The 24,597-nt window shown below is 54.4% G+C and overlaps 2 protein-coding genes and 1 long non-coding RNA gene across 6 annotated transcripts; 1 reads left to right on the forward strand and 2 right to left on the reverse strand.

Moving 5' to 3' along the window:
• The first annotated feature begins 2,780 nt into the window (after positions 1–2,780).
• On the forward strand, positions 2,781–15,711 carry DOK4 (docking protein 4). Of its 4 annotated transcripts, XM_027516465.1 has the most exons (9): positions 2,781–2,955; positions 8,383–8,635; positions 12,005–12,112; positions 12,271–12,385; positions 12,653–12,772; positions 12,862–13,051; positions 13,708–13,846; positions 14,009–14,132; positions 14,250–15,711. In XM_027516465.1, exons 2-9 carry the CDS (start codon positions 8,570–8,572, stop codon positions 14,366–14,368), a joined length of 981 nt encoding a protein of 326 aa, XP_027372266.1. In that variant the 5' UTR covers positions 2,781–2,955; positions 8,383–8,569; the 3' UTR covers positions 14,369–15,711. The 4 variants fall into 4 exon arrangements, with proteins under 4 accessions (XP_027372266.1, XP_027372265.1, XP_027372264.1 ...); XM_027516464.1 differs by lacking the exon at positions 2,781–2,955 and having other exon boundaries at positions 8,254–8,635; XM_027516463.1 differs by lacking the exon at positions 2,781–2,955 and having other exon boundaries at positions 8,552–8,635; positions 14,009–15,711.
• LOC113876811 lies at positions 8,348–10,513 on the reverse strand. Its single transcript, XR_003506583.1, has 3 exons — positions 10,303–10,513; positions 9,773–9,832; positions 8,348–8,604 (listed from the first exon to the last, which is right to left on the reverse strand). It is a non-coding gene; the product is annotated as an uncharacterized LOC113876811 (long non-coding RNA).
• On the reverse strand, positions 15,657–24,063 carry POLR2C (RNA polymerase II subunit C). The gene is made up of 9 exons (XM_027516472.1): positions 23,867–24,063; positions 23,638–23,687; positions 21,148–21,216; positions 20,955–21,007; positions 18,196–18,324; positions 17,790–17,841; positions 17,491–17,659; positions 17,269–17,343; positions 15,657–16,677 (listed from the first exon to the last, which is right to left on the reverse strand). The coding sequence occupies exons 1-9, from the start codon at positions 23,950–23,952 to the stop codon at positions 16,533–16,535; spliced, it is 828 nt and encodes a 275-aa protein (XP_027372273.1). The 5' UTR covers positions 23,953–24,063; the 3' UTR covers positions 15,657–16,532.
• Positions 24,064–24,597: the final 534 nt, after the last annotated feature.

Raw genomic sequence — 24,597 nt, forward strand, 5'->3', positions numbered from 1 at the left:
CAGAACTCAACATTAAAAAAGCAAATTTTCAAATTAGAACATGGGCGAAAGACATGAAGATTTCACTGAAGAAGATACACAGATGGCAGATAAGCACACGAACATATTTTCAACATTAGTCAGTAGAGAAATGCAAAGTAAAACCACAACGAGATATCCCTATACACTTATCAGAATGACTTGAAAAAGAGCGATAACAAATGGTGGCAAGGATGTGAAGAGATGAGGTCACCAAATTATACATTGCCAGTGGGGATGCAAAATGGTACAGCCGCTACGGAAAGCAGTGCAGCAATTTAAACTAAACATACAATTGCCATAAGACCCAGAAGTTGCGCTCCTAGGCATTCGTCCCAGAGCAGTAAAGATTTATATTCACACAAAAACCTATACATGAATGATGATAGCAGCTTTATTCATCACAGGCAAAAACTGGACCAGACATCCTTCAATGGGTGTGCAAACAAACGAACTGCAACACATCCATGCCATGGAATATTATTTGGCAATGAAAAAGACAAATATTAATACAGGAAACAGCTTGGATGGTTCCCCAAAGAATTACACTGAGTTTAAAAAAAAAAAAAAAAAAAGCCAGTCCCCAAAGATTACATACTTACAATTCTGATTTTACGACATTCTGGAAAGGACGAAAGTACAGAAATAGAGAACAGATTAGTGGTTGCCAGGGTTAGAGGGGGTAAGGTGGGAAGGGAAGTGGGTTTGGCTATAAAAGCCCAGCAGGGAGGATCTTGTGTGATGGAAACGTTCTGTGCCTTGAACATGCTAGTTGTGATACTGTTCTCAGTTTTGCAAGATATCATGAAGCTAGGTAAAGGCACATGAATTCTCTCCATAACTTATAACTGCATGTGAATCTTCACATATCTCAAAATAAAAAAGTTTAATTTAAAAAAATTAGGTGACAGTACTGCAGACAGAGAGTGCACTGGGGAAAAATTAAGAGAATGAGAGAAGGAAGAAGTTTGAGAAGCCCTACTCTAGAAAAGATGCTTTTTTATTATGAAAACTCTCTTGGTGGTTATTGTTGGCCAAAACTCCTCCAAAGGTTTTTTATCGTTTAATCACTCAGCTGTGTTTGACTCTTGTGACCCCATGGACTCCTCCAGTCTCCTCTATGCATGGGATTTCCCAGGCAAGAATACTGGAGTGGGTTGCCATTTCCTTCTCCAGGGGATCTTCCCAACCCAGGGGTTGAACCCACATCTCTTGCATTGCCAGGTTCTTAACCACTGAGCCACCAGGGAAGACCCCTCCAAAGGTTACTGGTGGTAAAAAGAGTTTGCTGTGATGAATCAAGTGCTGGAAGCTTTACGAGCTGTGGTTTGAAGCAAAGCAGGTAGGGTCAAGTTTGAAAGATTCATAGGGAGGTCAGGAGGTCGAGACCCAGGCCAGCTTAGCTGGCAAGGACAAGATGAGCGTGGTCCCCTCCTTCCCCTGGCATCGAGGGACTGGTTAGCTCAGGACCAGGGTGGAGGCTGCTAGGAGCCCTTGAGGCTCCCTTGGTGGCCACTGGCATGAGAGTGACCACCCTAGGAAGTATTCAGGGGAAGGGAAGCAGCCCCCTAAGAAGTCCTGTGCGCCAGATTTAGACTGAGGCCCAGTGATTAGAAGGCAGAGGCATGCGATCCCTGAGTGAGTGCTGTGGTTCTTGGACCCTCGGTGCCTTGGGCTCTCCGCTCAGAGAAAACCTGGTCAAAGGTTAGACTGGGAAGCATTTACATGTTTAAGGGTTTCAGCTGTTCAGGTGTGGCCTCTTGTTTTGTTTAGTGTACTTGGTGTAAAGCAGTGTTTAATGCGCATCAGAGTCACCTAGGGGCTTGTTAAAACGCAGATTTCTGGGCACTAAGCCTAGAGATCCTGATTTCACAGGTCTGGGCTGGGGTAGGGAATTTGCTTTTCTAACAAGTTTCAAAGTGATACGGATGCTGACCCTTCACTCTGCAAACCACTGGTGTTAAAGGGTGCAGACCAGAAAACCAGAGGGGTGACAGAGTCCCACCCCTGGGGAGGCCCTAGGCGACCTACGCATGCTTGCCTGGCACAGCTTATGCGGGCCTGCGGTTTGTGATTCCAACAGGGCAGTGATAAGACTGACGAGCTGTGAGGTGAGTGCTGCGGGGGGCGGGTGATGGTGGGCCATGGGATTTAGAAAAGTCTCAGGGAGATGCAGGATGGGAGTACTGGGTGATGTGAGGGTGGTGAGGAGGCTGGGGAGGAAGGAGAGGCTCGCCTGCTAGGGGAGCTGACAATCTGGGTGAGAGGCGCTCATGCAGCTACTCGATTGTGTGGGTGCGGTGGGGGGTGCTGGAGAGGGGCGATAGGGGGTCCCTGGGGGTGGGGGGTCCTCCGGGAAGCTAGACTTAGAAAGGCCCAAGGAGTTCTCTAGGGGATAGGGGAGCAAGGAATGTGTGTATGATTCCTATAGAAATGGAGAGAGGGTGGTAGAGATTTGGGGACTGGGAGCTGATGTGGAGTTCAGATTTCAGGGGCTGAGAGGCGATGTGAGACTGCGACTGGGGGCCCAGGAAGGGAAGGTGAGGCTGAGCCGGGGGTGAGGAGAGCCACCTGATGGGGCCCGCGGAGGCAAGCAGGGAATGGCGGCGGGGGTGGAGGTGGGAGGAGGCGGGGAGGGCAGGGAAGCCGGGGCAGAAGTCGGTGTCCCTCAGCTCAGAGGAATACGGCGGGGGCGGGCCGCCAGGGGGGACGGGGCGGGGCGGAGCGGCGAGGCTGAGCCGGGCGGCGGGGCGGCTCCGCGGAGTCCCAGCCGGAGCCAAGCTGGACGGCCGCGCCTCCCTCACCGTCCCCGCCCGGAGCCCGGCGCCGCCGCTGCCCCGCCGCCCCGCCGCCCCCGCCGGTCGCGCCGTGACGCGGGCATGAGCCTGGCCTGCCGCCCGCTGAGCCAGCGCCCCCATCAGGGGCCGCGGCTCCCAGGTAACTAGTGGGGCGCGAGGCGGGGAGGGGGCCTCAGGTCGCGCAGGAGCCCTCCAGACCCTCGGCGACTCCCCCCTGAGGACTCTCCAAGCCTATGGGACCTTCCTACCCCGTGGGGGTCCTGAGGGGTCCACTTCCAAAAGCCAATCCCTGCCCTCAGAACTACCCCTTGAGCCCCGCCTTCCCTCAGCTCTCTTCTCCAGGGGACCCCAGGTCAGGGCTTGACCTCACACCTACCCAGCACCTACCCCACACCTACCCATCGGAGGGGCCCAGGCCCTTGTGCTCCCTGGCCCTACCATCTCGAAGGGGCACAGCTCAGCTCATCATAGCTTGCGTCCTCGCACCCTTTCTGCTCTCATGGCCTCCTACTCTCTCAGTACCCCCCGCCCCTAAATTCCTAGAGACTCTCCAACTCCCCCACCGTCCACCCCACCTGCAGATGATTCCTGCCCTACAGCTTAAACTCGCAGCCAGCTGCCTGCTTTTGTTGATTGTTTTTGCCTGTTCCTGGGGTCCTGTTCACTCTCTCCCCCAGGGCTCCCAAAGTCTGGCTTCCCGTTAAATGTTTGCTGTCACTGCAGAGGGGTATGAGCAGAGGCCGGCACCTGGGCCATATCCCAAGCTGTGGCTGCGTGGCTGTTGCCAGGAGACTCAGATGGAGGGTTTCGGGTGTAGGGGTCTAAGAGTCAAGGGCAGTGACGGGCGGGCAGGATCCACAGCAGCGATTTGAGGCTGGGCTTATTTAGTGCAAAGTCCTTTCTTGCCCCTTTCAAGAGATGTGGCTCCAGTGCAGGCCAGTCCTGTCCCCCAGTTGGGATGGGTCTCAGGAGCTGTGCCCCCAGTTGCTTGTCCTTCTGAGCATGGGCAATGGCTACTTCTAGCTCTTCTCTCCCAGGCAGGGCAGCAGAGCTGGGCATGATCTCACCCAACAACCAGGGCCAAGGTGGGGCCACCCAGCCAGGCCCGGACACGGGGTCAGCAGTGCTGTCTCCCCCCGGGTCAGCTCTGAACCAAACTGTGGGTCCAGGGCCCAGGGAAATGGGAACCCACTGCTGCCCACATGTCTTTGGAAGCTGAGCTAGGTCTGACCAGGTGGATATTGGTGGTGGTGATGGGAGAAAGGATGAAGAGGACAAAACAAATCCTGGAGATAATTACATTTTCAGCCCCCATGTGCTGAGTACTTACTCTGCACTCAGCAGTAAAGAATCCACCTGCAATGCAGGAGATGTGGATTTGATCCCTGGGTTGGGAAGATTCCCTGGAGAAGGGAATGGCTACCCACTCCAGTATCCTTGCCTGGGAAATCCCATGGACAGAGGAGCCCAGCGGGCTACAGTCCATGGGGTCGCAAGAGTCGGACACGTCTGAGTAACTAAACAACACTTCACTGGGCACCATTCTAGGTGCTAGGATGGAGCTGTTAATTAGAGGAGGCTTAGCCATCAGGGAGCTGACATTCTAGGATGTTGTTGGAGACAGTGGCCAAGCAAACCAGCAGATGAAGAGGTAAAACCTGTGGGGATATGTGGGGACAGTGGAAACTGGGTGTGGTGGTAGAGGCTGACTGGGGGCTCCCTTTGGCCAGAGTGGTCAGGGGAGGCCTCTCTAAAGTGATGGTCTTTAAACTGATTCGGTAGAATGAACCTTGGACCATCTGAGGGAACAGTGTTGTATAGGCAGGGAACAGCAAGTGCAGTGATCCGCATGGGTAGGAGTTAGGCACGTTGAGGAACATCCGCACCCCCCGGCCCCCTGGCAGGGGGGAGATGAGGCCGGAAGGGTGGGCGGGGGACTGGAGGAAGACCAGCGGCAGTGGTCTGGAGACATAGCACCACCTTCCTGGCTGGAGGGCCCAGAAGACAGTGACTGTTCTGATGTCTTTTTCTGCCAGTCTTCTCTTCCCAATTGGTTTTGGATATGACTTTGCCACCCACTTTCAGTCCTGCGGTGTTTCGGGTGGTGGTTGCTTGTGAGGATTTGCAGGGGTGGAGGAGATCAGGGATGGGGCCCTCTGGGGAAGGGAGGACCTCCTCCCAGCCCCTGATAGCCATCACATGGGGGTAGAGAGGACCAGGTTGGGGTGGGGGATGGGAAATGTCCCTGATGCTGGAGACAGTCCGGTCGATAGGATCTTTGCCAGCGGGTGGAGACAGCGAGCCGTCAGTGAGCCGGAGTCCAGGCAGGGCTGTCCCCAAGCCCTGATAAGATCCGATCTGTTGCAGGGTGGGGAGGCCCAGCCAGGCCAGCAGCCACTCCGGCTCAGCCATTGGTTCCCAGCAGCAACAAGTAGTGTTTGTTCTGGAGCCAAGCCTCCAGGCAGAATCTGGGTGCAGGGAGGGAGTGTTTAGACGGCTGTCCCACCGGGCAGGTGGGCAGTGGCCCTGCCCCACCCCTCTGCTGGGCACCAGGGAGTCTCCTACCCACTCCGCACAGGACGCCTGCTCTTCCTGGGAGAGAGGGGACATTTCAGAGTCCCCTCTGGTGTCCTGGTCGGGGACAGGTACCATTTGTGGCTGAGGAACCACATTGATGCTAGGCTGGGAGGAGGAATGGGGGTCCTTACTCCTTCCCTGTTGAGGAGCTGTGTTGAGGGGGTGCTGGACACCCTGCTTAGCCTCTCAGAGTGCTCAGAGCTGAGCTTACAGACCTGAGACCACAGTTAGCGGGGCATCTTTCCCTGCTGCAGGCTTGTGAGCGCCAGAGCTGCTGGGGGTTCAGTAGTGATGGGGAAAGTGGCCCCAGGTGCGGTAAGGGGAGGAGGGCTGCGTGGTCGCCTTCCTGGTTCCTGCCTGCTGTGCTCAGCCCGCCGGCCATCTCTTGATGCCTGATTGGGTCTGCACAGGCTCAGCCAGGGGGCCGTGTCCTTTGGGGGATTTGTTGGTTCTGGGTACCCACCCCCCACCTTGATCCCATTGCCCATCAAATGTAAGTCTACCCATTGACCCTTCCCCCTCTCTGCCCGCCTCCCCAGCTCTCCTGTGCTGTATCATTCTGGGCCCCAGCTTGGGTCTTGCTCTTGCATATTTATTTGGAACCGAGTAAGGTCAGCACCACCTGTGACTCCAGGCCAGCATGAGCTGCCGGGCGCCCTGCCACCCAGGCTCTCCCTGGAAGGTTACTCTTTCCGTTGGTTTATTTCTAGGGCCTGGAGCCTAGGGCGGGGTGTGGACCTGTGGACAGACATGCCAGGGGTACTCCCGAGAGCTTGGCGGCTGCAGTCACTCAAGGGGTACGGCGGGGAAGGTAACGGGGAGGGGCAGGAAGGAGCAGGCCTGTGTTGGCAGGTGGAAGGCTGGGTTAGGGTGATCTCACAGCCCTTGGCTGGGCAGCAGCTCTCGAAATACAGTCAGCCCTTTGGGTTTACAAGGCAGACGCTCTTGGTCCAGCATGGGCAGGCAGGTGCCTAAGGATTCATTTCCTCATTTAAAATGGGCTGATTTATCTTTTTTTATTTTATTTTACTGGTGGGGAAATTGAGGCGCTGAGATGTTAAGTGGCTTGCCCAGGACCTCTTGCCGTTAAGTGCGTGTTCCTGGCTGGGCCACATCCCAAGCTGCCCTGGATGAACCCTGGGCCCATGCGTGCTGGTCAGTGTGTTCTGAAAGGGGCCTTCCTTGCTCTGGACCCTCAGCCAGCGGCTGGCTGGCCATCATCTCAGAGGGGACTTTTACAGAGCTGGTCCTTGCTGGGGGGTCAAGGAAGCCCCAGATGGTGGAGACAGAGCTGGGAAAGCTTGTTCATCTGAGTGCCAGCACCTGGGTCTGGCAAGGCTGTTGGGGGGGTGGTCAGTACCAGGGAGGGACCCCACAGCCGACCTTACAGGAGGAAAACAGATCACTTGGGTGTGGCAGGGTCTTGGCTCCCAGGGAGCTGGGAGAGAAGGTGTGGATGGGCACGGAGGCTGCTGAGGGGTGCTGGAGGGGCTCTCGGGGTACACAGGGCATAGAGAGCACTACCGTCTGTGTCCTTTTGCCTGTTTGCATGTGCACACTGGGATAGTCACATCTGTTCCTTGTTAGGGACTCGACAGACAGGCCTCCAGAAGATTAATTAATGCCAAGCTGCTGGCAGCTCCAGCAGGACACTTGCCCCAGGGTCCTGTCCTGGCAGCACAGTTGCCCAGCTGACCCCAGCAATGCTACTACATTCTCATCCAGAGATGCAGGGGACCATGTTGTGGGCACAGCCCTGCCCCTGAGCCTGGGTGGCAGAGAAGGCTAAGACGGTGGTGAGTGGCCAGTGCCAGGTGGCAGAGCATCCCATCCCCAGGGCCGCCTCCATCACCCACTCTGGAACTTATTTGTCCCTGGCTGAAGCCTGGACTTGCTCTGTGACCCTGGCCACGCCGCCTCTCCTCTCTGGGCAGCTTGCTTTTCCCCAACCATAAAATGATCTGAAATGGGCATTGGGCTGGGTCATCACTGAGACACCCCCCTCCGCCAAGTCTGTGTCTTTGTTATCTGCCGACCTGCCTGATTCCAAGAGCCCCTGGTGGCACCCCTTTTCCAGCTGCGTATGGACTTCCCCTTAGTCCCCCTCAATGTGGTCCAGCTGTGTCCTTTGCTCCCAGCCCAGGTGTTTGCTAGTTCTCTGTGTAATTAACTCCTGCCCGGGTCCAGGACACGGGACACCGAGAGTCCTGTCCAGACCCGATGCCCTCACAGACCAACCTGGCCTTCCCAGCACCAGGGCAAGGCAACCGCTTCGACAGTGGCCACTGCCAGCCTGCCCAGCACATTCTTCAGGCTTATCTGCAGGCCCGTCCCATTGGACTCTGCCCTCCCACCCAGGAAGCAGCACCCAGACAGGCTGCTGAAGAGTTCCAGGGGCGGGGAGAGCAGGGTTTGAGGGGACAGTTCTCAGACTCTTGCCTGGAGCTGGGGAGATCCAGGTATAGAACAGAGTGGGACAGAGGGCCTGGAGTAGTTGGGGGGCGCTGTCTGCTGAAACCGACGGGGTGGATCATCTAACCTCGGGGAGCATGGTCCCAGAATCTGTGCCATCTCCCAGGAGCCCGTCTCCTGGAAGGCTTCCTACAGGGAGGTGCCCGCGCAGGAGGGGGGCTTGCTGGAAGCCTGCCCCTCAGCTGCAGCAGGAGCTAGGGCCCCGCCGGCAGTTCCCCGGCCACCTTTCCCTCTGCCCCCACCTCCACAGCAGGAGCCGGAGCCCGTCCTCCCAGGAAGGGGTTAACCGTGTGAGGGAGGGGACTGGGCTAGACCATTTTCCTCGTAGAGGCCTCCACCTCGGGGTTTTCCTGAATGGTTCTGCCGTCCTGGGGTGGGGAGGGAAGGGAAGGAAGAAGGGCGGGCAGAGGGAGGAAGGGAGGGGACGAGTGTGGGTAGAGGAAGGAAAAAAAGATCGAGACGGCCAGGGGAAGAGAAAGATGTCACTGTCTAATCTCCCTGTCATTTTTATTTCCAGCAGGCGCCGGGCGAAGGAGCTGCTAGAACAATGCTGAGGCAGGCAAGGTGAAGAGCAGCTCCGTGCAGCAGCCCCGTCGGAGGATCTTGAACAGGTGATAGGAGGAGCCGGGAAAACCGAGGCCACCTGGGCATCCCTCCCCTCGGCTCCCGGGAGAGACGAGCCTCAAAGACACGGTGGAGAAACCATGGCGACCAATTTCAACGACATCGTCAAGCAAGGCTACGTGAAGATGAAGAGCAGGAAGCTCGGGGTGAGCCACCTTCCAAGGGGCCCTGGGTCTGGCATCTGGGATGTCGGGGGTGCACGGCCACCCGCCGGTTCCTGGCTGGCCATCGTGCATTGCCGGTCTCTCGAGGTTTCTGGCCGGCGGGCTGCCTGGCATGTGCCTGGGCCCGGCTCTGCCCACTGCAGCCCCCACCCCAGCCCGGCTGGCTGGAGTCCCAGTGGCTGGGCCAGTGGTGGTGGCCGATGGGCAGGCGGCTCTCCTGCTATTGTTGAAGTTGTCGCCCGGGCAGCGGCTGGAAATGCCGGGCTGTATCTGAGCTGAGACCAGCTTGTCACTTCCCCTTGCCATCACCTCCTCGTCTCCCCCTCCCCTCCCCTGGCCTCTTTTCTTTAAAGTACCTCATCTCTCCTGCTTCCCGTAGCTTTCTGTGTACTGGCATTTATTTATTTTGTCTTCGGTTGTTGCTTCTATGGTTGAAGTATTGGCCAAGGAGAGTGGTTGGTTGTTGGGGGTAGGGCGGCGGTACGAGGGGCACAGAAGCTGGCTTTTATGTGGTTTATGAATGAGCACCTGGGCGGGATGGCCCATGGCACTGGGCCCGGCTGCTTTCCTCCCAGGTTTTGGGGGCTTGGAGGGCCTATGGAGATGAGGCCTCAGATGTACCTTTGCTGGGTGTGCACCCTCTCCCACCCCCTACTGCTGAAACTGCCCCCCCAAAAGGCATGAGCAGGGGCCCCAGGGACCAACTTAATAATCTTGGTGAGGTTGTCCCAAGAGCTGACTTTATTCCCTGACTCTCCCCACTCTCTCCATTGAGGGGTCTCCCCAGTAAGATGGAAACCCTGGCCCCTGAGATAGCCCAAGTCTTGTGTTTACCTGGGCCCCCTGCTCACCCTCCCCTCCCCCATGGCCTTGGTGGGAGTGGGGGTGTGATCTGACTTTCAAGGCTTCCTGGCTCAGCAGAGTGGGCTGGCGGAGGAGCTGGGCTCTGATACTCAGGGGCCCCTGCGTGGGTACCAGACAGAACAGGACTGGCCTTGGAGCAGGGTGGTTCTTGCGCCCCCTTCCACTCCTGTGGCCCTCACCCCAGGGCCCCTGTTGGGGGCTCTTCTGTCCAGGCAGGGGGCAGCCACTTAGCTGGTGGGCACATTGGGGTCTTACCTGGATTTGGACTGTGTCCCAGCCTGGGCCCTGGTGGCCATCAGCCACTGTGTTCTTGCCCTGAGAGAAGGATGGAGCCCATTTGGAGCACAGAACGAGGAGAAAAGCTAAGGCTGAGGTGGGCAGGCAGGGGGCAGGGGCCCAGCTTCTAGTGTGGCTCCTTCCCCAGGGCCCAGACCTGTCAGGGCCTTCAGGTCCCCAGGGGCCAACTGGGCCGAGGGCCGGTCCAGAGCAGAGTTTCCCAGGAAGCCAAGGCACTTGAGGTGGCCACTTGGGCTTAGAACCTGGCCTGTTTCGGGGGAGGCCTGGGAACCTACGGTGGGCACAGTCAAGGGCAGGGTTTAGGAGCTGGGCTGAGGCCAGGCCCCGTCTGGAGTCACCCCCACTCAGGGAACTCGACTTCCCCCTGCAGATCTGCTGTGAGGGGCTGGGGCCACCGGGCCATTCTTGTCTCAGGCCAGCCATTCTTGTCTCAGCCCACAGAGGTGAGGGGGGAAGGGCTGAAAGAGATCAGGAGCGGGCCCTCCTACCTGCCAGGGCTTTCCTCCCAAGGCAGAGCTGTGGCAGCGCGTTTCTGAAGCGCTGATCAAAGACCTGTGAGAAGTGGGGAAGGAGGGCTCTTGAGCACAGTGGCTCCCTGGGGCTCTGTGTTCGTGCGAGTGTGTGTGCGTGCGCGTGTGTGCATGTGTGTGTGTATCTTGTAACCAGGCAACCAGAGCGCTCAGGCCCCCAGGCCTTCCGCCCCTGCAGGCTGCACAGAGCCCCGCCTGGCAGGGCATATCTGAGTTGGCAGCATTCATGCATTCATTCATTCATTCATCCATCCATCCATTCACGGTCTCTACACATGATCATTCACTTGTTCAGCAGGCTTTGTTCACGAGGCTACTGGGATGTGAGGATTCTGAGAATAAAATACAATCTCTGCCCTAAAAGAGCTGCTCAGCTTAGAGTTGAGGCCTGCTGGGGTTTATGCAGACAGGCCAAGGGCTGAGCCAAGGTCAGGGGGGCAGGGACAGACATGTCTCCTGGAGTCTCCGGAGCCTGAAATAGCCTGGTGTGAGTAGCTTCTCAGGATGGAGACTGCCTTGGCCCACCGCACCCTGGGAACCTGCCTGCCGAGGATCTGGTGCCCACATAGCAGGGCAAAGAGGAGGGCCCCTCAGTCTCCATGCTGCCAGTGAGAGGAGCACTGGAGATTCCTGCGGAATGGCTCTGCCAGCCTTCTAGAGTGCTTGCTGAAAGAGTAGGTGCACCCCAGCTGGACTTTGGGCTGGAAAAGAGCCATAGGAGGAAGAGTCAGAGGCCCAGGCAAGTGGCTAGGGCCACCAACGTTGCAGCTCCCCGCTCCCTGGCTCCTTTGCCCCTCGGATGGAGTCCGGGAAGCTATAGAGAATTTAGGTGGATTTAGGCAAGGGTCACTGGCGGTGGTTGGGGCAAGGAGTGATGAACCTCACTGGGGACGGCTCTGTGCTCTGGGGTGATTCCAGGTTCCTGGCTCTGCTCCTTGACCTCTGAGAGCGCCTGGTTTCCCAGTTGGAGCAGGAAACTAACCCTGGTTCCCTTCATTCCCAGGATGGTCCTGGAGACAAGAGGGGGTGTTACCTACATCAAGAGCTGTCCCCTGGCTCTAAGAACAAGGGCTGTGGTGATGTGCAGGCTGGGAGCGGGCTCGGGCCTGATTCCTATCCGCACGACATTGCCTCTGTCCTGGCCGGTGCTCCTGGACTGAGCCTTAGCGCAGTGGTTTCCCAGTACGGCCTTGGCTCCAGGCAGCCGGTTTTAAATACCAGTTCTGCCATTCATAAGCTGTTACTCAACTCTTGGGTGCCTCAGATTCCATCTGTAAAGTGGAGATGATAATAGAACTGACCTCAAGAGTGACCCTGAGATTAAATGTGAGGAGTGCTAATAACAAAAAGCACAAATAGGAAGCACTCAATAAATGTTGGCTACTTAGATTAAACCCAGGGCTGAACTCATAGTAAACAGTAACTCAGGAGCAACTTTTATGGAGCCAGCCAAGAAATGACTGCCTTTTCAGTTTGGGGAGGGGTCTCTTCCCCAGGGTGGGGTGTCACACTGGTGTCAGCTGTCCCAGGTCTCCTGGGCCTGAGCCCCCTAGAAGGCTATGTGGCACTGCCCCTCGTGGTAGGCAGGGAAAACTGCAGGGTCACTTTGGCTGCGCTGGGAGTGGTCCAGGGTCCATCCCCCTGCCATCTCGCCCCACAGATCTACCGGAGGTGCTGGCTGGTGTTCCGGAAGTCCTCCAGCAAGGGGCCTCAGCGGCTGGAGAAGTATCCAGACGAGAAGTCCGTGTGCCTCCGAGGCTGCCCCAAGGTTAGGGGGCCTGGGCCCTAGCTCCCCAACCTGTAAGCAGCGATGATTGTTATTCAGAGTCCTGAGGGCCAACAGGACCTCCTGGGGGTGAGAGAGCTGCGGGGGATGTAGCGGGAGGTGCTTCACCCTGGCTGAGTCCCCTGTGGATGCCATGCCAGGTGACAGAGATCAGCAATGTGAAGTGTGTCACACGGCTCCCCAAGGAGACCAAGAGGCAGGCAGTGGCCATCATATTCACTGACGACTCTGCACGGACCTTCACCTGCGACTCAGGTGAGGGGATGGGGCTGCCGGTGGTGTGCGGTCAAGGTCCAGTTGGTAGGGGGCAGAGCCAGGCTAGCTCTCCTGACGGGGTGTGAGGTGTAGAGGAGGAGGGCGCCTTTGAGGGAGCCGCCCCCCAGGATGAGGTGAGCAGGCAGGCAGAGTCCACTGGCCTCGCCCTCTCTGCCTTGCGTGGGGGGACTACTCCGGCTGAAGCAGGTGGGGTGGGCTGCCGAGAGACCCTGAGTTGGCAGCATGATGAGATACTGTTTTCTCCAGAGCTGGAGGCAGAGGAGTGGTACAAGACACTCTCTGTGGAGTGTCTGGGGTCGAGGCTCAACGACATCAGTCTGGGAGAGCCAGACCTCCTGGCCCCAGGAGTGCAGTGTGAGCAGACAGGTGAGGCCTGGTGCTGGCACAGGGTGGGGGTGGGGGGACCTCCCCCCATCCCCCGAAAGCTCCAGGCCCTCTTGTCCTCTCCCCTCCAGATCGCTTCAATGTCTTCCTGCTGCCCTGTCCCAACCTGGACGTGTATGGCGAGTGCAAGCTGCAGATCACCCACGAGAACATCTACCTCTGGGACATACACAACCCCCGCGTGAAGCTCGTCTCGTGGCCCCTCTGCTCACTGCGCCGCTATGGCCGGGATGCCACCCGCTTCACCTTCGAGGCTGGCCGGTAGGACCCACTCGCCTCCCCACCCTCCAGCCATGGTCTTGATGGTGGCTGCCACTCACTTGTGTTGGGTGGGCCCTGTGCTGAAAGCTCATTTATCGGCATAGCATCCTGAAGGGGAACATAATATTCCCATTTTACAGATGAAGAAATCGAGGCTCCCAGCAAGTACGTCAAAAGCTCAAATCAGATGCTGGCACTGGCACTGACCAGCTGTGTGATGGCAGACCTGTGTCTCAGTTTTCTTATCTGTCATATGGGATAATAAAAGTACCTAGCCTCACACACTGGGTGATGATGGTGACTGGGTATATCTTGAACTCTGGAGGAGCCTGCCTAGACTCCAATTCTGTATACTCCACCATGTAACTTTGGTTGTTACTTAGCTTCTGAATGCCTCAGTTTTCTCATCTATAAGATAGTTTGAGAAAAACTGTAGTTATGAGCAAACTGATTGCACACAGACCAGGTGGTGGAGAAAACAGAATGGATTAATTCTCGTAAAGTATTTAGACCACCACGAGGCCCATGGAAAATGTTCAGCACGTTTGAGCTGGGTGGTCAGGCCCTCAGGTAACAGCCCTGCCTGTTCCCAAAGGAGAGCCTGAGCATGTCACATACGTGGGACGCGCCCACCACCGTGCTCTCTGTGTCCCCAGGATGTGTGACGCTGGAGAAGGGCTCTACACCTTCCAGACACAGGAAGGGGAACAGATTTACCAGCGGGTCCACAGTGCCACCCTGGCCATCGCCGAGCAGCACAAACGAGTCCTGCTGGAGATGGAGAAGAATGTGAGGGTGAGGCCGCGCACGTCTCAGTCCAGGGTAGGGGGCGGCGGGCGGGCAGTCAGAGGACCGGGAGAGTGCCAGCCGTCTCCAGCTCATGTGTATGGCAAAGGCAGGCAGGGTCTTGGGCTGGCCGCCCCTGGGCTTAGCCGCTGACCCTTCTCTGCCCCACAGCTGCTCAACAAGGGCACAGAACATTACTCATACCCCTGCACGCCCACTACCATGCTGCCCCGCAGTGCCTACTGGCACCACATCACAGGTTCCCAGAACATCGCCGAGGCCTCCAGCTTCGCCGGTGAGTCACTGCTGTGCGTCACCCCCACCAGCCAGGAGGCTCTGTGGAGGACAAGGCATGCTGGGCAGGGGTCTTCTGTCCTGGGCCCAAGTCCTCAGCCTGCGTCTGTGTCCACAGGTGAGGGGTATGCGGCAGCCCAGGCCAGCTCAGAAACGGACCTCCTCAACAGATTCATCCTGCTAAAGCCAAAGCCCAGCCAGGGGGACAGCAGCGAGGCCAGGGCCCCTTCCCAGTGACGGCAGAGCTAGCGTGCTCGGACGACCGCTGGGGCTGCCTGCAGTGTCTCGTGGACGGCCTGCAGGGGCTGTGGGCCAGGAGCCCAGAGAAAGGGAGCAAGCCGTCCCTTCTCTGCCCCCAAGGGTGAGACTGGACCAAGGCAAAGGGCTGGCCATGCCACCTGAGCATGTGTGAGGGGCTGGAGCTACCATAGGACTATATACGGTTAATGATTTTAATATATATGGCTTATGACATTATTCTATATTAATAAGATTTCCCCCTCTGTCCCTCCCTGCCACCACATACACATTTTTTATCCCCATGACCAGGCCACAGTCAGGGCTGTTTCTGAATGTGAGGGCGGTGGTTTTTCCTGTCCCCCAAGGGGTACCAGCCCTCCTGCTTCAGGCCTGAGGAGGGAGAGTCCACACTCCCGGCGCCTGCTCTGGCTGCTGGCTTTCCCACGCAGCCCAGGGGTGGAGACAGCAGGTGGCTTCTCGGTCCCTCTGGGCCTGGTGGCACAGGAAGGATCCAAGCTTACACTGTGCCACTTGGCAGCCTTGCACTTCGGAGTTTTACACAGAGGTGACATCTCGCTGACACCTCAGGTGAAAATCTGGTTTTAAAGTGGTTTCTGCCCAGGATCTTCCTGCTTCGTAGGCGAGAAGACGCCCTGGGGGCAGGGTGCTGTTACCTCAGCCCAGGGAGGGTGGCCCTTCCTGAGCTCTTTCCTGCTCCAGGGCCAGGCCGGCCCCCAGGAGGACTGAGGGGTCGGGGGGAGCACCCTGCTGCCCCCTCACTGACCAGGTGGGCAGTGCTCCCGTGGAGGGTGCTCCCCTGCCGTGTGGCCTCCCTCTGGCCAAAAGGACTCAAAAACCGAGACCGCCCCATTTCCTCCTCCCCACATGGTGCTGAGGCTCCCTGCTGAAACGCAATTAAAGCAATTGATTTTCTAGTGCTGGTATTTATTGACTACCGTGCAGAAGGGCTATCTTTCTACTCACATCAAACCTTCGGTTGTGTGTGTGTTGGGTTTTTTGTTTTTAATATTTTAGGGTTCTGATCTGTGGGAACAGACCCTGTTGTAAATAACCACTATTTGAGTTGTGGCAGGAGGATGGTAAAGCAAGAGGCCCCTCCAGACAGAGCCCTGGAGCCAGGGAGGGGCCACGGCCCGTTCAGCTCTGAACCTGACCCAGGGAATGACCACCCCAGGAGTAAGCTAGCCTGAAGAAGGGCACCCAGAGGCCACGGGAGGGGAGGCAGAGCTGGCTGGCTCGGTTCGTGGCTCGATGACGCATGAAGGAGATTACGTACGTTGTGCTCTTTATTGCCAAAAATAAAAACTTTCAAAAGACAACTACTGTTAATAAATAACCCTTCCTTTCTGTACTAGATTTCCGGTTTTCTCCAGGCTTCTCCTGCCAGGCTGCCTAATTAACTGTGTTGGGTGTGTGCCTACCTACAGGGCTAAGGGTCAAGGCCAGATCTTCATTAAGGTCCTTGTCCTCTACCCTGCCCCCACCACACAAATTAAATCATCTGGCCATTGTTGGTGAAGATTGAAACTGATGGGTAGAGAACAAAATACAAGGTTTACTGGGGGGAAGAGGGGATAGCCTAGGACTAACACTACTCTTAAGAGGTTCTCAAATTCAGGACACTTGAGAATCTGAGTGAAAGGCCAACAGGGTGGCCGAGGCAGGGACTGGAAGGGCGCTCGTGCAGCCCGAGTCAGGATTCAGAGTCAGTCCCTACACACGAGCCTACAATGGTGAGCACTCCAACTCATGAACAGAAAGGGTTCGAAGTAAAGAGCTGAAATGACCCAAAGGTGAGAGTCCAGCTCAGTGGTTGTCAACAGGGGAGCCCTATGGCCCCCAAGGCACACTGGGAGACAGGGTGGAAGGAGTGTTTCAGGGAGCACTGCTGCCAACCTACAGGAAGGCCCAGGGATGCTAAATGAAGGGGAAAACTGTCCTGCCGGCAATAGTGGCGCCCCTGGTGATCTGTAACCGATCGAGGCTGGCATGGACCTACCCCTCCCCGCTGCTGCCTTGCTAATTGGTACTGAAGGCTTGCCAAGAAACTTGAGCAACAGCTGTCCAGTCCCCAGGAGCCAAAAAGAGTCTCAGAAGAGACCTGAAATCCAACTGTTTTGCTCAAACAGGTGAGCTGCAGCTAGTTTATGGTGAGGACGTCACTCTGGATCTCGTGGCTTAACTGGGTCTGTAAATCACTCAGCTTCTTCTTTAATCCAGAGAGGGCTGAAAGGACGATGGTCTCGGGGCGCAGAGAGCCACAAGACTCCACATTGTAGTAAAACCTGAGAGGCAAGAGTCCAGTGAGAGCCCTCCACAAAGCATTCAGGCCAGCGGGCCCCAGCTTTGGCCAAGGGCCTCCCTCCCTTCTGGTCCTGACTCCTTTCTCCCCATGAATTTGACCTTGTTCCAGGGTTGACCTCCATCCAGCTTCTTAAAAACAGTGGTCCCAGTGCACTCTGTAGGACCTCAAGAGGGCCACAGCGGCCTCAAAAAGATACTGTGTGACAATCTCAAAACACTTGTGTACAGACACACTCCACACTGAGGGGAAGGAAGATGATCAGCAGTGCCACTGCTCCTGACTGGAATGACCCGGGACTGTTTTCATGTTTGTCACTAGAAGGCTTTGGACAGTCTGGGGCCCTAGGTTTGATCTTATGTTGGTCTTTCTTTGGGGGCTGAATAATCACAAAAGGAACAGTCTGGATAACTGGAGGGCCCCCTTCTCCCAGTGACCAAAAGGGGACTTAAGGGGGGTTCAGCAGTTACCGGCCCCTCCTCAGCTGAGGGGAACTGGACAGGAGGGAAAGGGGCTCCCTAACTCAGAGGCTGCACCAGACCTGTGACCTTCGAGTGCCAAACTAGGGTCTTACCTCTCTGGCTTGCCGTTGGGGTCGTAGGGTGCCTGCGACTCATCCTCATCCAGCTCTGAGTACTCACTCTTTGGCCTGAGGTCAAACAGAGGTCAGCACAGGGTTGCTATGGCTGCTTTCAAGGGACCCGTGTCTCCTAGTCAGGCTGCCCCATCTGGGTCACTAGGAGCCACTTCCACACCCGCCCGCCCAGCCAGCCTTCAACTCCCACCAAGAACATACCATTCCTCTGGCTTGGGGTACACCGTGTGCCTCAGGGCATTGTCAGGGTCATACTCAAAAGCCACTCCTGCAGTTGGGTTCCACTTGGCATGTTCCTTGCCAAAGCCTTTTTTGGCATAGGCTCGCAGTCTCAGCTCCTGGCCCTTTCTCAGCTTGACGATGAGAATGTCTGTGGGGACAGGCGACAGTCAGTCGAGGGCCGGCAGAGGCACAGTTCTCCGGGTCTGACCTGCAGCCCATGGAAGACCAGACAACATGAGAGGCTGGGTCTGGTCTCTGCCTCTCTCGGGGTGCCTTACCGTCCTGCTCCACGTAGTCGTTGGGGTCATTATCTCGGTTCCTAGATGTCACCTGCAGGGAATCCAAACAGAGGCATTTATTAGCAGCTGCTCATCTCATCCAGAAATCTTCCAGCACCTCCAGGGATCCCGTCTGTGCTGGTGACTGGCCTCTAACCCCTACAACCTCCTCAGTCAAAACAGTACCATGGTCTTGAAAAGGGTCCTAAGGGGGCAGAGGGCCCACAGCACCAATGTTTCTGCCCATCCTGGCAAGGGTCCAGAATCATTAGCACTTCTAAGTATCAGGCTCACATTAAGGCAGAGGGTAACACAGGGAAGTTGGCATCTTCTAAGAATCCACCCCAATCTGGCCCACTGGAGCCAGGAGAACAGCAGAGGTCCCCACAGGGAAGGCCTTCCTGACCGGAATGACCCGGGGGCTGTTGGAGATGAGGTCTCGAGACGTGACATGACGCGTCTGGTCTTCGTTGCACCGCACGTCCAGAGTGAACTCCACCGAGCACTCGGGGCAGAACTCTTCACACGTGCAGTCCTGAGGTGGGAGAGAGACATCAGTGAGTCTGTGGACAGACAGTGAAGTCTGGCTTGGCTCCCCGCTTCTAATACCCTGTCCTTGAAGGTTCTTCATCTGATGAAAGGGTGGACCACAGCCGCCAGTCTCTTGTCAGCTGTGTCCATCTACACACCGCTCTTGGGCTGCTGAACGGCTCTTCCTCAGAGAACCAAGGCACTAACAGAGGAGGCTTTCAGCCCGCACAGTTCAGTATCCATGAGCTGGCACTAGCTTGTGGATGCAATTAACACTTAAAACAATCTAGGGGACAATAGAAAAAGTACCTTTGAAGCTCCAGACTACTGACCTTTTCTAAAAAAGTTTCATACATTCACAAAAGCAGAGAAGGGTATAAGAGACTGCCACCATGTAAGTATCGCTCAGTTTTAATAGTTCTCAAGTGTGCCATTCTTTAAACCGATTCTTCAAACACTCCCGTCTTAAGAGACTAGCTGCCACCATTTAACGTCAGGCAAGAAGAGAGCTACTAGAATGTAGTCAAGCAAACTGTTCTCCCCTCATATTAGTGAGGAAAATCCAAGCTACTTTTGATGTTTTCAAGACGATGAAGGAAATCTATGGGCCACACCTGGCCAGCCTGTAATCACACACAGATGGGACAGGAAGGCAACCTAGACCCTCAAGATGGAATCACTCTTAGAAATATGAAATTAAAGAATCAAAATGTAATGGAAGACAAAAATATAAAAAGGTACTCAACCTAAAAAAAAAAAGTACAATGAAGAGAGAAGAGTCTGTTCAAGAGATCAAGAGACTAAAGAGGTGTAACAACCGAATGCAGTGCATGCATCACAGATCACAAACAGCCAATCAGGGGGAATTCCTTGGCAGTCAGCGGTCAGGACTTGCCCTTTCTCTGTCAAGTGTGGGGTTCAAACCCTGGTAGGGGAATAAGATCTGGTAAGCCAAGCAGTTCAGCCAAATAAAAAAAAATTATGGACATTTTGAGGATAACTAGGAAAGTCTGAATTTAGACTGTATATAGATAGTACAAATCCACACTAATTTTCTTAGACATAATACTGTAGTTAGGTAAGAAAATATCCTTATTTTTAGGACACACATGCTGATGTAGTTAGGGGAGAAGTATCATGATTTCTGTAACGTTCCTTCAGATGGTTTAGCAAAAATCACAACATCTATATGAAACATAAAGCAAATATAGCAAAGTATCAACAACTGTAAATTAAAAGTGAAATGAGAATGAATATGTATTCTATTTTTAACTTTTCTGCAAATTTTAAGAAAACACAAACGAAAAATCCAGACCATCTTTATTCAGTAAATGCAATACTAGAAAAAAATTTAATGGAAGGAACTGTTCGGTCACGGGGGATGCATATCTTTATGTAAGATATGGACTAACTGCTCTTCAATCGGTGGTACAACTGTCTTTACCAATATATGTGATGTTTTATTTCTTAAAAACAGACTCTGGGGACATGAAGCAAAAATGATGAAATGTCAAAATGTGACAGGTGGTTTGGCGGCAGCATGCCTATTTGTTTTATTAGCTCCACACTTTGCTGTGTGCTTGAATATTAAAAAAAAAAACCACATATATGGACTTCCCTGGAGGCGCAGTGGATAAGAATCCACCTGTCAATGCAGGGGACACAGGTTCAAACCCTGGTCCAGGAAGATCCCACATGCTGTGGAGCAACTAAGCCCGTGCACCACAACTACTGCTGAGCCAGCAAGCAGCAACCACTGAGCCCGCAAGCCACAGCTACTGCAGCCCTTGAGCCTGGGGCCAGTGCCCGCAACGAGAAGCCACCACAGTGAGAAGCCTGCACACTGCAACCAGGAGTATTCCCACTCGATGCAAATGAAATAGCTCAAGCAGCAACAAAGACCCAGCACAGCCAAAAATAAATAAATAATAAAACAAACAGCAACACACATATACATTTACAAAATATATCAAATTAGCCATTAGCACACCAAAATGATGTGCCCCTGGGAATACCAGAAAAGGGGTTGATTCAGGACCACCGAAAGCCATCAAGAAGGAATACTCTCAAGCTGTCAACTAACGCAGCTCTGATGAAAGGATACAGGTAACCTAATCCTGTCCTACACGTTCCCTAGTTCTGAGTCTGTTAATGTATCATGGAAGTGGCAAACGTCACCCCAGAAGAATGGAGCCATGTTTCAGGAAGACAACCCATAGGGTGAGGCATACAGCTGGCAGACAGCTGCTGCTCTGCAGAACAGTTCTCACTCCCTCTGCTCCTTGTCCTCACCCACTATCCTTCTGTTGATGCCCTTTAGCCTCCTAGGCCCCTGTCCCTGGGAAGAGATGCTCTGGAAAACATTGCACACCAGATGCTGAAGAGAAACAGCTCCACCCATTCGGTATAAATGAGCATCCAGGTGTATGTCCCCTCTGGCTAATGAGACTCTCTTATGCCCCTTGAGCCTCATCAATCTGTGGTCCCATCAGAACCAAAGACCGATGCCTGCCTTGGGCTCCAGACAACATCTCCACACTGTCTTTCTAAAAGCCAAAATTGAGATGGCAGCAAAAAATCTCCTTGAGAACTGAATTCCCTGCCTCCCCCGAGCTCCCCAAGCACACAGCATACCCGGGAGTACTGCAACTTGTCCACAATGTCGTCACTGGTGAGAGGGATTAATCCTGGAAGACATAGAAAAGCACAATGAAGAAAGCAGGGGCCAAGGTGGAAGGAGTCCACAAGTCCCCTTGGGAGTGAGGACGCTTCTTCCTCTGACACTGGCACAGCCCCCTCCCTGTAACTCTCCAAACCCAGCACTCACCAAGTCTGTGAGCAATGAACTCATCATGAAGGACGGAGGAATTGGCATCAATCTGAACCCAGTCAATTGCTAAAGAATGAAGGAAGCAGAAAAAGCAGACGGGCAGATTAGCCACCAAATTTTCCAGATTTAAAAATCATCTGAAAGTGTTAGTTGCTCAGTCGTGTCTGACTCTTCGCAATCCCATGGACTGCAGCCTGCCAGGCTCCTCTGTCCATGGGATTCTCCAGGCAAGAATACTGGAGTGGGTTACCATGCTCTTCTCAGAGACTCTTCCCAACCCAGGGATTGAACCCCGGGGGCTTCCTGCACTAAGGCAGATTCTTTACCATCTGAGCTCCTCCAAATCATCTAGTGCGTACTAAATTGCAGAGGCCGAGTCAGGCTGCCAGAGACTCTGATTCCACAGCTCTGGAGTGGGGCCCAGGAAGCTGCATTTTAATAAGAACCACACACACACACCGCACCGCACTTCCCTGCTCAGGCAATTATGATGCAGAGTTCCCTGTATTACCCCAAAAACAATGACCTAAAGATACCACGAGAATGGGAATGTGTTTCTTAGAGCTGAATATTTCTGTGGGAAGCACTTAAATCTGCTACTCATGCCAACACCAGTAAGAACACAAACTATTTGGGCATTTGAAAGTTGGACAAACCTCAGAGAAGTAACATAGACTTATGGTCCACATCTCCTTTTGTGATATAATGACTAGATTACCCAAATTAATACTTTATTATCATTCAACCAAATCATGTTTACACAATTCCTTTAATGGGCAAGGCATACTAATCCCTACCAGCCATGAGCGAGGAGAACTGTAGTGTCACACACAGTTGACTTAAACACACATTTACTCATTCATTCATAAATATCTGTACATAAACAATTAAATTCAGAAGTCAAAGGCAGTGAGACCAACTGTCCAATGAGGGGCAGACACTAGGAACAGAGGACCAGACATGACCAGACCCCCACCTGCTTGTCCTTCTGCTTCCTAAACCTGAGCCAAGTAAGGACTAAGAGCCAAGCTTTTCTGTCTCTGCCTTTCCTCCCAATGGCCTGCCTTTAACCTCTCCTGTGCAGGATTAAAAACTCTGTGAGCTTCCCATAAACCAGGACTTGCCCACCCTCTGTGATACAGAGATGAACACTCTCTCCCGGGAAGAAGCTACTCTCTCCTAGAACTCTGTCCATATTTCTCTTAAGACACTTGTCTTAATTGCATTATATTTGTGTGCATCTTGCTTCCACTTCAAGCTTCAAAAATTCTTTGGGTCTTCAGATGTCTTAATTTCTGTATTCCTAACTGGGGTCTGGATTGCAAGAGATGCTTCATGCTACTTGTGGAAAAAGTGGCGCTTGAATGTCAGTGTCTAAAGCACAACTGCCTCATTTTACTCATGATGAAACTAGGGTCCTGAGACCCCACGGGGTGATTAGGCAGAGAAGGAGAACCAACACTCCAAGCTCTGAGTTGAAAAAGTCTCTGGAGGGTGGTAATGGTGGAAAAACTACAATGTCCTCTGCTTACCAAACAATTGGCCTGTTTCTCTCTTAGGAATTTGCACACTTGATGCGGTAACTATGGCTTACATCTCTTTTTCCTAAACCAAACTCTGAGTTAACACTCAGAAAATATTTGTAGTGTATCTGTAGACAGGCAGAACACCCAGTGAAAAGTGGCTGGAAGAAAAGCAGAAACAGATCCTTTCTCCTCAAAGCGTCAAACCCACTGCAGCTATGGTTCTCCTTAAACCCTAAAAGAATCTGCCTGCAAATGCAGGAGGAGAGGGTCTGATCCATAGGTTGGGAAGATCCCCTGGAGGAGCAAATGGCAGCCCACTCCAGTATTCTTGCCTGGAGAATCCCATGGACAGAGGAGCCTGGTGGGCTACAGTCCATGGGGTCACAAAGAGTCGAACACAACTGAGCAACTGAAGATGAACTCCTAAAGAACCCTGTACTTTACAGCTCTGCGTTTCCAGTGCCTAGCACCACTGCCTGGATGCTCCCGAAATGCAGCTGACGGAACAGATTCACATCTACCGGTACTGGAGACTCACTGAACATAAGGCACAGAGATTATTACCCTTAATCGTTAACGTCGCCCTGACAACTGCTATTAGCGTCCGAACACTAGAGAGGGGGCTGCAACAGAGTTTAATAGCTTGTCCAAGTTTCGCAGCGATAGTAAGTGAAAACAGTTTCTGAGTCCCAGTCCACAGACTCCTGAGCCCATGCGCTTCACCAACGCACGGAAAAGAATGGAACAAAATAAATAGCCCGTGGAACCAGAGAGGTGGCCAGAATGGCCCTGGGCCAAGGGCAAAGGGCCCGATCAAGTCTCCAGCACGACTGTTCTCTTAGCGCCCCCAGTCCGTCGCCCAAACCAAGGCTGGAGGCAGGAGCTGCAAGGTAAAGGGAGGGGTGGGGGTGGGGGGAGAGAGAGGCCTGGTAGCCCTGGCAACGAGACTGGGGTCGCTTACCTATTATGGGCACCTCAGCGATGAAGACCCTCCGGATAGAATTTGCCACCCTGAGGAATGAAAACCAAGCGGCGTGTGGGTACCCCAGCCTCGACAGGCCGGGGTCGCGCCCCACCGTGCCCAAAGCGGAAGCCCTGGCCCGGGAGCCAGTTCTGAAAAGTCACGACGTCCCGCAGGCCGGGGCCCCCGGCTTTCCAGAACCGCCAACCTCTTCCCCCAGCAGTCTTACGCCAGGTCCGTGTTCTCGATGATGAACTTGACATTCTCGTCGGTGAGCTCCGTGATCCGCACTGTGGGCTGGTTGGCGTACGGCATCGCGCCCCACCGCTCGCTCGGCCTCTGGCGTCAGCTCTGCCCGGCCTGCGCACCTCCGCCAGCGGAAGTCCGTCAGCGGGGCCTCGCCACTGGCGCGGAGGGGCGCTCACAGCGCCGCCTGCTGCTCGGAGGCCCGAAATTTTCTACCCACCCCTCCCACCACCTTCTTGAAGAGGCGCCAGGTTCAACCATTCGGAGGGCGATTTGGCAAAGCATGCACACATCCTTGATTCCGCAGTAACACTTCTAAGAATCCATACTGCACAAACATTTGCAGTTGTAAGCAAACATACATGTACAGGGACGTTCACTGCAGCTGCTGCTGCTGCTAAGTCGCTTCTGTCGTGTCCGACTCTGTGCGACCCCATAGACGGCAGCCCACTGGGCTCCGCCGTCCTGGGATTCTCCAGGCAAGAACACTGGAGTGGGTTGCCATTTCCTTCTCCAGTTCACTGCAGCAGTCTGTAGCAAAAGATAGATAAAACTTGCCCATTGACAGAGACCTGGTTAAACATACAAACACAGGAATACTGTGTAAAAAACTGTGTAACGTTTAAAAGGATGAAGTGTGTTAATTTATGGAAGAACTAAAGTACAGTTGGTCCTCCATATGCAAGGGTTTTGAATCCAACCAACTGAAGATAA

Source organism: Bos indicus x Bos taurus, chromosome 18, assembly GCF_003369695.1.
Source record: "Bos indicus x Bos taurus breed Angus x Brahman F1 hybrid chromosome 18, Bos_hybrid_MaternalHap_v2.0, whole genome shotgun sequence".
Lineage (NCBI taxonomy): Eukaryota > Metazoa > Chordata > Mammalia > Artiodactyla > Bovidae > Bos > Bos indicus x Bos taurus.

Excerpts from the sequence above, each read along its gene's own strand:
- POLR2C (XM_027516472.1), bottom strand. The coding sequence starts at position 23,952 with ATGCCGTACGCCAACCAGCCCACAGTGCGGATCACGGAGCTCACCGAC. Across the intron at positions 21,217-23,637 it reads CGCTGAGGTGCCCATAATAG|CAATTGACTGGGTTCAGATT; the intron begins GTAAGCGACCCC and ends TTCATTCTTTAG. Across the intron at positions 17,660-17,789 it reads CGACTACGTGGAGCAGGACG|ACATTCTCATCGTCAAGCTG; the intron begins GTAAGGCACCCC and ends CTGTCCCCACAG.
- DOK4 (XM_027516463.1), top strand. The coding sequence starts at position 8,570 with ATGGCGACCAATTTCAACGACATCGTCAAGCAAGGCTACGTGAAGATG. Across the intron at positions 12,773-12,861 it reads AGTGCAGTGTGAGCAGACAG|ATCGCTTCAATGTCTTCCTG; the intron begins GTGAGGCCTGGT and ends TCTCCCCTCCAG. Across the intron at positions 13,847-14,008 it reads AGATGGAGAAGAATGTGAGG|CTGCTCAACAAGGGCACAGA; the intron begins GTGAGGCCGCGC and ends TCTGCCCCACAG.